The following is a 12,297-nucleotide window of genomic DNA, read 5'->3' as shown; positions in this document are numbered from 1 at the left end:
CGTCGTTGACAGTACTTAATGGATATAAGAAAATGTTTAAAAAAAAACAAACAAAAAAAACAAAAAAAAACCAGACGTTAATTTTTTAATTTTACATTCATTTTCTACTCGTTCCGTTCTTGTGAAACGGTCCGCTGTCACAATCAACAACGAACTCTACAATGTATCAAGAATATGGTTAAAATATCCGTTATCTTTTATGGTGGTCATACTGTCATCGCATGCTCATTGTTCGATACCGTTCTATTGTTGTCTCACCGTGTTTACTTAATGTATAGGCTAGATTGTCAATACCTGATTTGTGTAGGTGACGAAGACGGAACAAAGAGACACGCCATATCTATTCATGCAGTAATCATTATATTGATATGTCTACCGATTTTCTACTACCCGGTGATATCATCGTATACCATTAGTTAAATGACATGTTCAGTCAACGTTTTCGTTTTTGTTTTGTTTATTGATGAAGTTGTTTCGCCCAGCCCGGGGAAATTGTTTTATTGTTCTTTTTATAAATTACTTGATGGCTTAGTTTCGATTTTCCGAAGGTCATTTCAATTTTCCGAAGGTCATTTCAATTATCTGAAGTCCATGTTCTTACTCATTCGTTTATTCAGAGCCAATTCAATATTGTTTTTAAATCACACAGGCTTGTTTTATCAACTGTTTATTAGTAACACTAAGTAATATTTGCATACTTTAACAATATCAATTTATTGATTTAATTCATATATTCAGAGTCAGTTTTTCTTCATACAAATGGCAAGATGTTTTATTTTTATTTTTATTTTTGCACATTTATTCATTAGTTTCCTTTGTCCGGGATGAACATATTTTATCAAGTTTTAACTATGGATGTAAGACATTGTCAGTAAAAAATGAGTTTGTAGAAACATACTTTTCTTATTTACATAAATGAAACGGAACATAAATGAAGTACTCTCACGGTGCTAATTGAAATTTGGCCCAAAACAAGTTAGTTACAGGTTAGGGCAAACAATTGGAGACAGTCGGAGACAGGAAACACATGCATGTATATTGTGTTGCCTCGCTCGTTCAATATCATTTATAAGTTTGTCGGTTGCCATTTATCCTGCTCTTTAATTGAACCATCAGTTTTGTTGATACATATGGTTTGCACACGCGTCCATGCGGGTTCTGGTTTCCAACAAACAATTGTGTAGGGACGTGACCTTCATGACTAATTTAGGTTCTGACATTTTGTTTTATATGAGCAGTCAATTATTTGTCCGCAAGATGATCTAAACGTTCAATGACATATGATTAATTCCAATAGGCAAACTATTCATACACATTGATCCGCTGATCCTTGCTTACAAAGCAAATTGTTTGTCTCAATTCAACTGTACTTCCTCCTTGTATTTTAGTACGCATCTAGTTGTTTTGTTCCATGCAATAATATGATAGTGATATTCATCCATCTGTGAATACTACAACTTCTGTTTGTCATGATTCATCTATTTTCTTTTAGAAATACGCTGATACATATTTTAGATTCTACAAATATTGCTGTATCATATCATACTTGGGATTTTTTTTCGCCGTAGTTTAATATTTTCCTTTGTAGCCCTTCGCAAAATAGAAGTGGTCGTGATATTTGGATATCACAGTTGTTTAATATATGTGGATGATTATTGTGATGAGATACCTACCCTGGAAATCACACTCGACATCACATGACTAGCATTGATAAACATGTCTATTTCACGACAGGGATATTGTGACATTTTAATCCCAAAGCCAATCTATTTCTGTTTGATACATATGGCAATTTGCAACCATCCAGTTTCGTTCAGGATCGATAAAACTCGATCCAACTTTTTTTTTTTTATTTCATGGGATTAATTCCACGTGTAGATACACGCATATGCTTGTAATGGAGTGGCATTTCTTCAAATTAAATCTACTGACATCCGAGGCTAGAGTGAAATGAGATCTGTGGAATCACATCAGAGACTGTTGTTGGTAGTGGCTATTGACTTATTCCATGAAACCTAAGGCATGTAGTTATATCGCTAAATTGTGAAGATGAGGCTATGTATTTTCGCCTGTAATTCTTCACGTCGACCCGTTCCGATCGTTATGTTTATGTTCAATTAAAATATATAATGGTTTTGTTTTCATAGAGAAGTCAGTCAATCAATCAATCAATCAATTATTTATTTCAGTGTCACGCATCGTTTACATAATAATATATCACTGTTTAGATAATGACATTTAAAAAGGTAGAGTACGTCAAAATGGAATGCCAAGGCGAGCTCGGCTTATGAGACACTATAAGAATACATTGTTACATTATGTACATCATACATCAATATTCCAGTCAGTAATAAAAACATAAAAATACGGAATTTATTTCAGCACTGAAATTCTATTTTAATATACATCATCTGAACCACATGTTACTTGTGACATCACAATCTGTTCCATATTTAGCCAGTGTTTCTATTTAGGGCAACCGTGTTTCTATAACAACTTATGCTTTTTGATATGTTATGAAAAAAAGAACATATGTCATTTGTTTAAATTGTGTAAACTGTTAACAAAGCTTTGTTAACCAAATAACACGCCTACATGTTTCTGACAGTGGTACTAGTCACAGCACGTAACAGACATATTACAATTTGCCTTCGTTTGTCCTGTTCTTCCAATACATAGTCAGTTTAAGGGGACATAATTATTTCCTTTTTGATTAAAGAAAATCTCAGTGATCCGACTGTCTAACAATCTAGCCACTTTTTGTTGAAAAAGAATGTGGCTGGATTCTTTAGACAATCCAAGCAAAGCATTAATAATATTTATCATGTTTCTAACAGATTTAACATGTTAAGAAACTATCACTATAAGTAGTAAAATTGATACATAACCGTGGCAGTGCATTGTGAAATTTGTTAGCGCCGCTGTCAATACTATTTATTGGGATATATATTGTATCAACTTATAAACTAATAAGTAACTCCTGTTAATTGCCAAAATTCGGCCTATATGATCATTCCAAAATTTTGCATGGGCTTTATCTATACTCAGTAAAAGATTTAGTAAAGTTTGCAAGCAATATATATTATTGCACAGCAGTAAAACCTTTTAGTCCTTCCACCACTGTGGACCACAATGGACTCACCCAGATCAATGCATGGTAGAGTCTACTTAACATTTCAAATAAACAACTAACATATTGACCAGACAAGATCCATCTGCCAGCTCTGGTCACTAATGATGCATGACGTCTAACATAACAGTTTTATGATAGTCAAATCAAAAACAACAATATGCGGTTCCTGCTAAATATAACCATTTATTGATTCTGCAAATGGTCATAGTTTAGCGGTACTATTATTTTTTTTAGCAATTTTAGAGCATTAGATATTGAAAATGACTATTTACAATAATCGCAGTTTCTGTTTATTTTTTTGCTATTGCAAATTTTCTGAGTATGCCAATTATTCAATGCGCTAACTTTTAGAATTTCAATAATAACGCTTAAATTCAATAATATGCTAAAATTCAATAATACGCTAAAATTTGATTCCGCTAAACTTAGCGATTTCACAGCATCTTAGAATTATCAAATAATTATGTGACAGTAATATCATCACGATGTCTGTATATGCCAACAAACTCATTTTTTTTTGTTTTCTATTCATATATTTCAGAAGACAGAAAATTGTTCGTTGGTATGTTGAATAAACAGCAGTCTGAGGACGAAGTGCGACAACTTTTCCAGCCCTTTGGCTCAATTGAAGAGTGTACCATCCTCCGGGACCAGAACGGAAACAGTAAAGGTATGCCCCTTCAGTAGTAGTGTGGCAGATTTTAATTGTACATAGGATTTCGGTCGCCTTCGCGCTTCGAGCTGGAGGGAATTTTTCTTTAGATCAGTGGTAGAGCGTCCGATTAGGAACCTGGAGATCGTGAGTTCGATCCCCGCTGGAACCACACTATTCCTTTTTCGGTTATAAATGGTGTCCGTGGCCATCCCTGTTAGAACCTGGGTTGTGGTGTTCGAGGTCGAACACATTTAAAAATGGCGGAGTAGTGTTGCAGTTTTTAATTGTACCTGGAGATCGACGGTTCGATCCCCGGTGGAAGCACACTATTCTCTTTCCTGTTAGAGTAGTATAATCGAGGCCTCAACTGGTCATGGAGTACTAGTTAACATATCTATTATAACTGTAATTTGGAAATATTTGCGTGTGAACATTTTCGCGTTGGCAACGGTTCTCAATTCCATGCATTTTCTAAATATCTATAATATATACATATTGGTCAAATAAGTACTGGCCAACGGTCAATTCCTCTATAAAACTCGTGTGCTTGTAGGATACGATTATTTCAAATTGGTATATTGGGCATTGTATTGCGTGCTAATATTTGCGAGAACATTTACTCACCATATCGTTTCTTATTTCTCATCAGGCTGTGCGTTTGTGAAATATACTTCCCATGCTGAGGCCCAATCAGCAATCAATGCCCTTCACGGGAGCCAGACGATGCCTGTGAGTACCATAACCGTAAATATCACCAAACTTATATTCTCTTACAATATCGTGAAATCTGTCACCGTAGGGAACAACCATATGATTCTGAAAATATACCACATTGTCGATATTGCTTCTCGATCTGTCAGCGAATTGGAAGAGAATTTGCTCCCTAACCTAAACCGCCCGGAGTAGCCGGGTCGACACGAATGGAATATTTTTGAGCCTTTTCAATATTTTAACGTGTACTATTTTAATTTGGTATACATGAAACTTATGGTTGATTCTCACGGGATACTTAACCCATTCACCCCTAACGTGCCAATTTGAACCTTACCAAATCAAGGACAGGGCAAGTCCAGTTTATAAAAATAGGGGTGAATGAGTTAACTAGGATTTTCTTTCTTTAAATGTTTTATTCATTTATTGAAAAACTTTGTTTCAAATTAAATAACAATATGAACCGAAAGAAAATTGCAATAGAAACAAAATATGATATTGAGATACAATGCATGGGAGATAACTACGTACCGTCCTCAAATTTGAAATTTTAACGCAATATAACAAAACACAAGTGAGAAAGTTTAAAAATGCCGAAAGCCAAATTATGACTCACGAGTTATCTCCCTTTAAAAATATGTTTTACGGTTCTTGAATATTTCTTTTTTCTTTTGATAAAATAGTTAAATACGAAACTGAATGATAAACACAATATTCATCTTTGGAGATGAAAACAAGATAAGGTATGTTCCATAAAATTTAAGTCATAACGAGGAGCTTCATTTGCGAGATCCATTTTAGCCAGTATATATCTATTAGTACTAGCTACATCACCAGGTTTTATTTTTCTATAAGTGACATTTTTAAGATATAAGTCGTGTATAAAGAATGTTCAATCAAATACTAACACATTATTTTTCATGCGATTAAAATAGACACATTTTGAACATTTTTTTTCTTTAGTGTTAAGCTTTTGTGCGGTAAATGCCTGTATGGTTTTCGAGATTGCAAAAATTATTTCGTTGAGATATCCATTTTGAATTCTGTTCTATTTAACATGATCATGTCGGGAAACAAACAAGTTATCAAAATACTGCTAAAATACTCCAGCATTTGAAGTATCATGTTTTAAGAAAAGGCTCACAAAATGCTCTCGTATATTTATGTATAATTGGTTTGCCATTGACTATATGACTTGTTATTATTTGGCAGGGTGCCTCTTCAAGCCTTGTAGTCAAGTTTGCTGACACAGAGAAGGAACGACAACTCCGAAGGATGCAACAGATGGCTGGCCCTCTTGGTCTCCTCAATCCCTTCGCTCTATCACAGATTGGTGCTTATGGTGCTATTGCACAGGTGAGTATATGATAATTCCAGAGGATCTCGAACGTTTCTTTATTTCTTTATTTTTTGTATATCACCAGCGTCAGGAACGTCAAGGTTAATTATGTTATTTGCTACGTTGTATACATTGGCAAATTTTGTTATTTTTTACAGTTCGAAATACAAAGAAATTTGATAATTATAGTTGCATTTAAGTTTACGAAATTTTAAATCCGTATGTTTTCAAAAAAGTTTTATTATAAGTTTTAAAAATGGTCATCAAAACACACTTTTATAGTTTTTCACTGTTATCCTTGACTCGTTATGCTAAAGAGACATTGAAAACTAGGCCCAGATCATACAAAGAAGAAATTTTATTTTGTAAATTTGAGTAAAAATGTTAAGGAACTTTTCTGATCAGATTTGTTTTTGATGATTTAAGCGACAATTGTTTTTAATTGTGATTCTATTTTTAGCAACAAGCGGCCATTGTTGCGGCCGCCGCGTCTCAGGGCCCTTACCTGACAAGCCCAGTAACAACGCTAGCTCACATCCCTCAGGTCGGCGGACTAACGGCCCCTAATGGAATCTCCACAGCAGCCCTGACACCCACCACCGCGTCCCTTGTAGCCAGTGGTGAGTATTGAGGCGTTTTATCACCCAAATTATCACCCGTGTAGGATATAGGCTGCTAGTATTTCATAAATCAGAATCTGTTATATCGATTAACAACCAGTTTGATCAGACTGTAATGTTAAATATAAAATATGTAGTTAATCATACTGTTTACTAGCTATTTGAATAGCATGATGAACAAGATTGTCGACTGTTGCTTGATGAATATTTATCGAAATTCAGCACGTTATAAATATTTCCATGTCTAAAGAAAAAAAGTCTTACAAAACTAGAATTAAAAATGAACATAATTCGATGCATCTAAAAATAGAACGTGCACAAAAATGACGTTTTGTCATGTTTTAATAATTGTAAAAGAGGATGTTGAATTTAAGCTACAGTAGAGTTTCGCCAGCACTCATACAGGGAGTAGTACATTTGGGTTTAAAAAAAATAACATTTAATATCTAGACATTATTTTCATCAGGGAATATTGTAATGTTTTATACATTTGTTGCTATTTATGACAATATTTTAATAATTTAGACAGAAACTCCCCGATTTGAATAAACCTAACCCTTTACTAACCTTAGCAATGGGTTTTATACTGATATGTAGACTTTGAATTTTGCCCGCGATCAGGTACTCCCACCCTGAACGGTGGACCACCAAGCGTTCTGTCCCCCACTGCCGTGGCTAGTTTCCAGATGTCACAGTCCAATGGTCAGGCACAAGAAATATATGCCAATGGAATCCCCCATTACGCAGGTAATTATTTTAGCTCTAACACTACTCAAAACTTGTCAGGATTTCGTTTATGAAGTATCATTGCCTGAAAGTCACACAAAAGTCAATTTTATTTTCATTTTGATTCATGCAGAAACGTGAATGATTCTGAGTATCTGCTGCATACCTTGAAATTTTCGCTGCAATTTTACTTTACGTCTTTTTTCGCCCTCTCTTATTACTTTATCATGACAGCGAATAAAGCAACATACACTATATAGAAATTACCTGTGAAGGGCGAAATGAACACTCAGCATCACTGTTTTTATTGGCAAAGGGCGATTTCTTTTACTGAGCGAAATGTCCCCGTTATACAGTAGTTAATCATTTAAATATCGTGGCATCCGTATTATATGTTTAGTTTTAATTGGGATGTCACCAATACATGGTTGGCCTTAACGTGTTATTAGGGTAATGATACTTTACATAAATCAATCCTGAACACGTATTTCCGGTTATGGAGAAACAAAATTCTGAATATAGCAAAAACAATCTGCCATCAGGCAGGTAAGTTTTATCACTGAAGCTATTTACAGCTTATCGGAAAGCATTAAGTCCGGCTGTTAATTTTTGATTTGTTTTTTTGTTTTTTGTTTTTTAATATATGAAGAATTGTAGTGATCTGAGAGGAAATTTCAAAAATGTTATTTAAACTAGACTAAATGAATGGTGTTAAATTTTGAAACACTTATTTTAAATATATATAGATGCGTACTTTCGCGTTAAATTATCCAGGAGTAAATATCATGAATCGAAACATTTTTCATATATTGTTTTACTAAATGATATACGTTAATAATGTAATAAGCTGATTAAGTAAACTATCATTCATAGATAATATAAGAAAATTCCGTGTAGAAAATTACTTCTTCATATTTATCTTATTCTTGCGAATTACATGCGGCGGAAATTCATATATTTCTATAAGTCATAAAGAAATAATTTGCAAGATTGAATGCGAATATAGTATGTATAGCAATATGAATCATGATTATTATAGTTGAAAGCAATTCAACAACAAGAGTGTCACGGTTATAATATATGCTGTGTTACTAACTCTCTGATAAACTCTGAGTTTAACAGCCGGGCTTGGTTTTTGCGATACAGTACTAGCTGATCACGGCAAACTTTCTTTTTGTGTGTTTTGTATGTATTTTACAGTGTGTTGTGTGCAAAATGTGTTGTTTACAATAACTTGTGTACGAATGAAATGTTCACAAATGTGTGTCCAAATATAGATTTTTTCTACAATATGTTGTGTACAGAAATAATGTGTACACGTATACAAATATTGTGTACACGTATACAAATAGTGTGTACACGTATACAAATATTGTGTACACGTACACTTATGTTGTGTTCACGTACACAAATGTTGTGTACAATTTTGTGTACAGAGATCATGTTTACATGTATTATGGATGAATGTACAAGCGAAATGATAACTTCTCTATTTAAAACAAAATAGAATATACACTACTCAGTGTTTCGACTGTCGTAACATTAATGAAATAATGTAAATGATATTCAAACTAAATGAAAATATATGAAAAATAACAAGAGGAGATTTATCAAATTTACATTGACACAATAGGAACCTTAAATAGCGTATATGACATATAAACCATCACGAAAAGTTATGGATATTCAATCATGATGTTTAGATTATCTGGTGTGGAGTTATACAACACTGAACCAATTGTATGCAGGGGTATATGTGTTGTGTCTGTATGTGTTTGTTTTTCGTTCTGTGCACAACCAAATTTGAGACATCATTGAGTTATAAAGAAACATTGCGATTTCCAACACATTTTATAGCTATCTAATATTTTGCTACATTTGTACGATCGGATTGTTTTCGTTACAAATGAATTATCTTTTATATGTATATAATAATAATAGGTTATTATGGTGATGTGATCATTTACGTGCTAAACCAGACAAAAAAAATGTGATCACGTGACCTTATGTTGTTTATATTTTCCTTCCAGATAACGGTACCTCTGCCTACATCTTACCAGGTATATTGTCCGTTCCTCACTTATTCCCTGTTTGCGAAATACAGAGTTATCTCCCCATTGTACGAGTCACTTCCCTTTATAATATTGGTACATTTTATTGTCTTAAGACTTAGATTGTAAGAAAATAATAAGGGAATGGAATGCATTGTGCATGGAATTCTTAACTTATAGCAAATATTATAGGCTTTAATTATCGATCAGGCTGTTTCTCAAATGGGTTAAATTCTAAAACATATAATTATATAATGCGTCATAAACTTTAAATGTAACACAATACAGAAAAAAATATTTATTGAAAAGGGGACAAACTCGTACGGTTTGAAGAGTAATATGTCCTCCGCAAATAGGGAATTCATCCTCTCGTGCCCCGATATACCAAAGAAACATATTGAAAATTGTATATTTTAGTTATTCAGAATTACCCGAATGATAACGGTACTTCTTTAAGTAAGTTCTTCAAGACCTCACTATTGTGTCATAGATCATAACAAGTACAAAGTCCAACTCATGGACAACAAATACACAAGTTTCTTGGTGTGAATTTCGTTTTGAAATAATTATAATAATATTTCAATAATTTTACATAAATATAGATATAACATGAATATGGAGTAGCACAACTATAGCCATGTGTTTAAACTAGTTATATCTGTAACAATCAATATATGCTTCATTTAGTATTCTATATTTAGTAATTAACTGATAATTAAGTATGTAATTAATAGGATATTTACCCAACGATGTCTCAGTTTCGCTTTGGTATCTATATTGTAACTGTATATATCATGATAAGTATTTTTGCACTTCGATTTGGGGCACTGGTTATTTATACATGTTTTATTAATATATTACATATTGTAACAAATCAATGTGAATGACGTAATATGTGTATAAAGCTGTATGAAATATTCTTTAGAAATGGTAGAATCCGATTAAGATTAATTCATAACAAGGTGTGTTCCCATTAATTCAAGTAAAAACAGATTTAACAAATTATTATAGTACTCTAATTCAAACTCGGTGCTCGTGATATTTGTTCAGTAAAACTGCATGCTTTGTTTCCCCATAGTCAACACATGTAAACTTTAACCGTATAAGTAACAAATTTGTCGCAATTTGCTATAACTATCAAATAACTGCATTATTTTATACTAAATATGTATTTTACTAACTGACATGTATGTCGTCGTTGTCACTTAAGATATATTATGATAGAGAAATGCTCGTACTTTCGTTTTACCTTTTTACTAACGACTAATCGAGTTATGACAGTGTTTCTCCTTTTTCTCTTCATTTTTTAGCACGTAACACTTTTCTGCCCTTTGCAGCACAAGCTATGGCCAATGGTGATCCCCTACAAGCATACGCTAGTGTCCAGCCGTACGCGGGAATAGGTGAGACAATTGTTTACACCTTACTGAACGCATTCACCACTGGAATTTAATAATGAACTATTCCAAGCTTTGAATTGGAAGAGTTCAAATATGTCTTCAGGGGTGAATGGGTTAAGGTAAAGGGTACCATTGCATCAGTTTGAATCGCAAAGAAGAGTTCCACTCTCTCAGTCTTATTGACGTTGAGCACAACCCCCTCTTTATAAAAGATGAAGAAATGTAGATTTTTTTTCTGGCTAAAGGTAACTTTCCGTGTCAATGTTTCATATGATTTATGGCCCATGAATTGGACACCCATTTGATGTTTTGCGTGTATAATTCCTGTATGGCAATATTGGTAAGGTGCAGGCTTTGTAATGTAAAAGTTCCCGGTTCGACCCCGGCAGTTTTGGTTGTTCGTTTTCCTTTCTATTTTTAAACATTCAAGCTTCGAACAACTACAATTCTGTCAAAAATATGGCAACTTGTAACTTGTATGACGTATTTCTTTTGAAAATGTCTTGAATGAATGTATTTCATTATTGGCATGGTAATGATTTAATTTAACGTGACAGTACCCTTAGCTTAATGGAAAAGTCGAAATTTGATCGTTTGGATTACTCTATTAACTACCTTTGTTTACAGAACTGAAATGTGACACTATAATCATCTTATCATTCATTTATAAGAATGACTATCAAATTCATATTCATCAGGAAAATGTCAATATCTTATGTATACAAATATATATATATAAGATCAATATCGCAAACCATGTTTTCGTAGCTGCATGATAAAGCTCTCTCTATGTATTTGCAAACGACCGTATTTAAATCGTTTCGTCATTTCATTGTTTCCAGTGACGTCACAAAGATATTAGTTAGCATCAACATATTTATATTACAGCTTACCCGGCTGCTTACCCCACAATGCAGCAGGCTTTGGCGCAGCATGCCACACTTATTCCCGCTACTCAAAAAGAAGGTATGTTCATTTCACCATTCCGGGTTCACAAGGCATAAAGACCGGGGTCAGGCTTTTAATAGCAGCCCCTCAGAAAACAAAGTGTGAAATTCAATTACCTGACATTTAGCTCTGGGTCTTACTGAAAATAAAATCGTTAAGACAATATAACACACGAGTTTTTACAAAAACGATTGTACCATTAGATATGTTTTATTAAATACTTATTTCAATATCACTAGGGAATGTTTCGTGTTTTTCTTGAAAATGAAGACTTGTTAATATTTTGTTAAAAATATTTGCGATAAATCTTTATTACCGCAAAACTATACACATGTAATTGGAGATTGAACGACGGCAGTCAAATACAAATATCGACAATTTTTATATTTGCATGTTTGGACACACTAGGTGTATATTAGTCAGAACGTAATGTATCCAAAAATGTAAACATTCAATTTGCCGAACTTTTCGGTTGACGTTTACCGGTTGTTCTTGCTACGTTTTGACGAACAGTATGCTAAGGTATAATGACGAGACACACTGATACCATTGACTGTAGTGTTTGATGTATTTTAGACACATAAATGAAATAATGATAATATTTGTTTTTCTTTCAGGGGCTTACATAGGAGGTCAAGGTATGTATTTTGTATTTCGTGCTTCATTTATTTGCTACAGATGTATTTGAATACTACTGCATATCACTGACGTTGG

At 33.5% G+C, this 12,297-nt stretch overlaps 1 protein-coding gene across 5 annotated transcripts in view; it reads left to right on the top strand.

Annotated features, from left to right (window-relative positions):
• LOC110452380 (CUGBP Elav-like family member 4) overlaps window positions 1–12,297 on the top strand; it is a 105,902-nt gene that overhangs the window by 79,210 nt on the left and 14,395 nt on the right. For 4 of the 5 annotated variants that reach the window (XM_021500857.1, XM_021500860.1, XM_021500859.1 and 1 more), the window contains 9 exons: window positions 3,675–3,803; window positions 4,438–4,532; window positions 5,712–5,855; window positions 6,299–6,458; window positions 7,056–7,205; window positions 9,215–9,244; window positions 10,546–10,638; window positions 11,524–11,601; window positions 12,201–12,221. In XM_021500857.1, coding sequence (XP_021356532.1) covers window positions 3,675–3,803; window positions 4,438–4,532; window positions 5,712–5,855; window positions 6,299–6,458; window positions 7,056–7,205; window positions 9,215–9,244; window positions 10,546–10,638; window positions 11,524–11,601; window positions 12,201–12,221 — 900 coding nt within the window. The remainder of the gene's footprint in view (window positions 1–3,674; window positions 3,804–4,437; window positions 4,533–5,711; window positions 5,856–6,298; window positions 6,459–7,055; window positions 7,206–9,214; window positions 9,245–10,545; window positions 10,639–11,523; window positions 11,602–12,200; window positions 12,222–12,297) is intronic. The other variant, XM_021500858.1, reaches the window with a different exon arrangement.

This window comes from Mizuhopecten yessoensis, unplaced genomic scaffold (assembly GCF_002113885.1).
Source record: "Mizuhopecten yessoensis strain PY_sf001 unplaced genomic scaffold, ASM211388v2 scaffold6647, whole genome shotgun sequence".
Lineage (NCBI taxonomy): Eukaryota > Metazoa > Mollusca > Bivalvia > Pectinida > Pectinidae > Mizuhopecten > Mizuhopecten yessoensis.
This window is presented reverse-complemented; position numbering and strand designations above follow the sequence as displayed.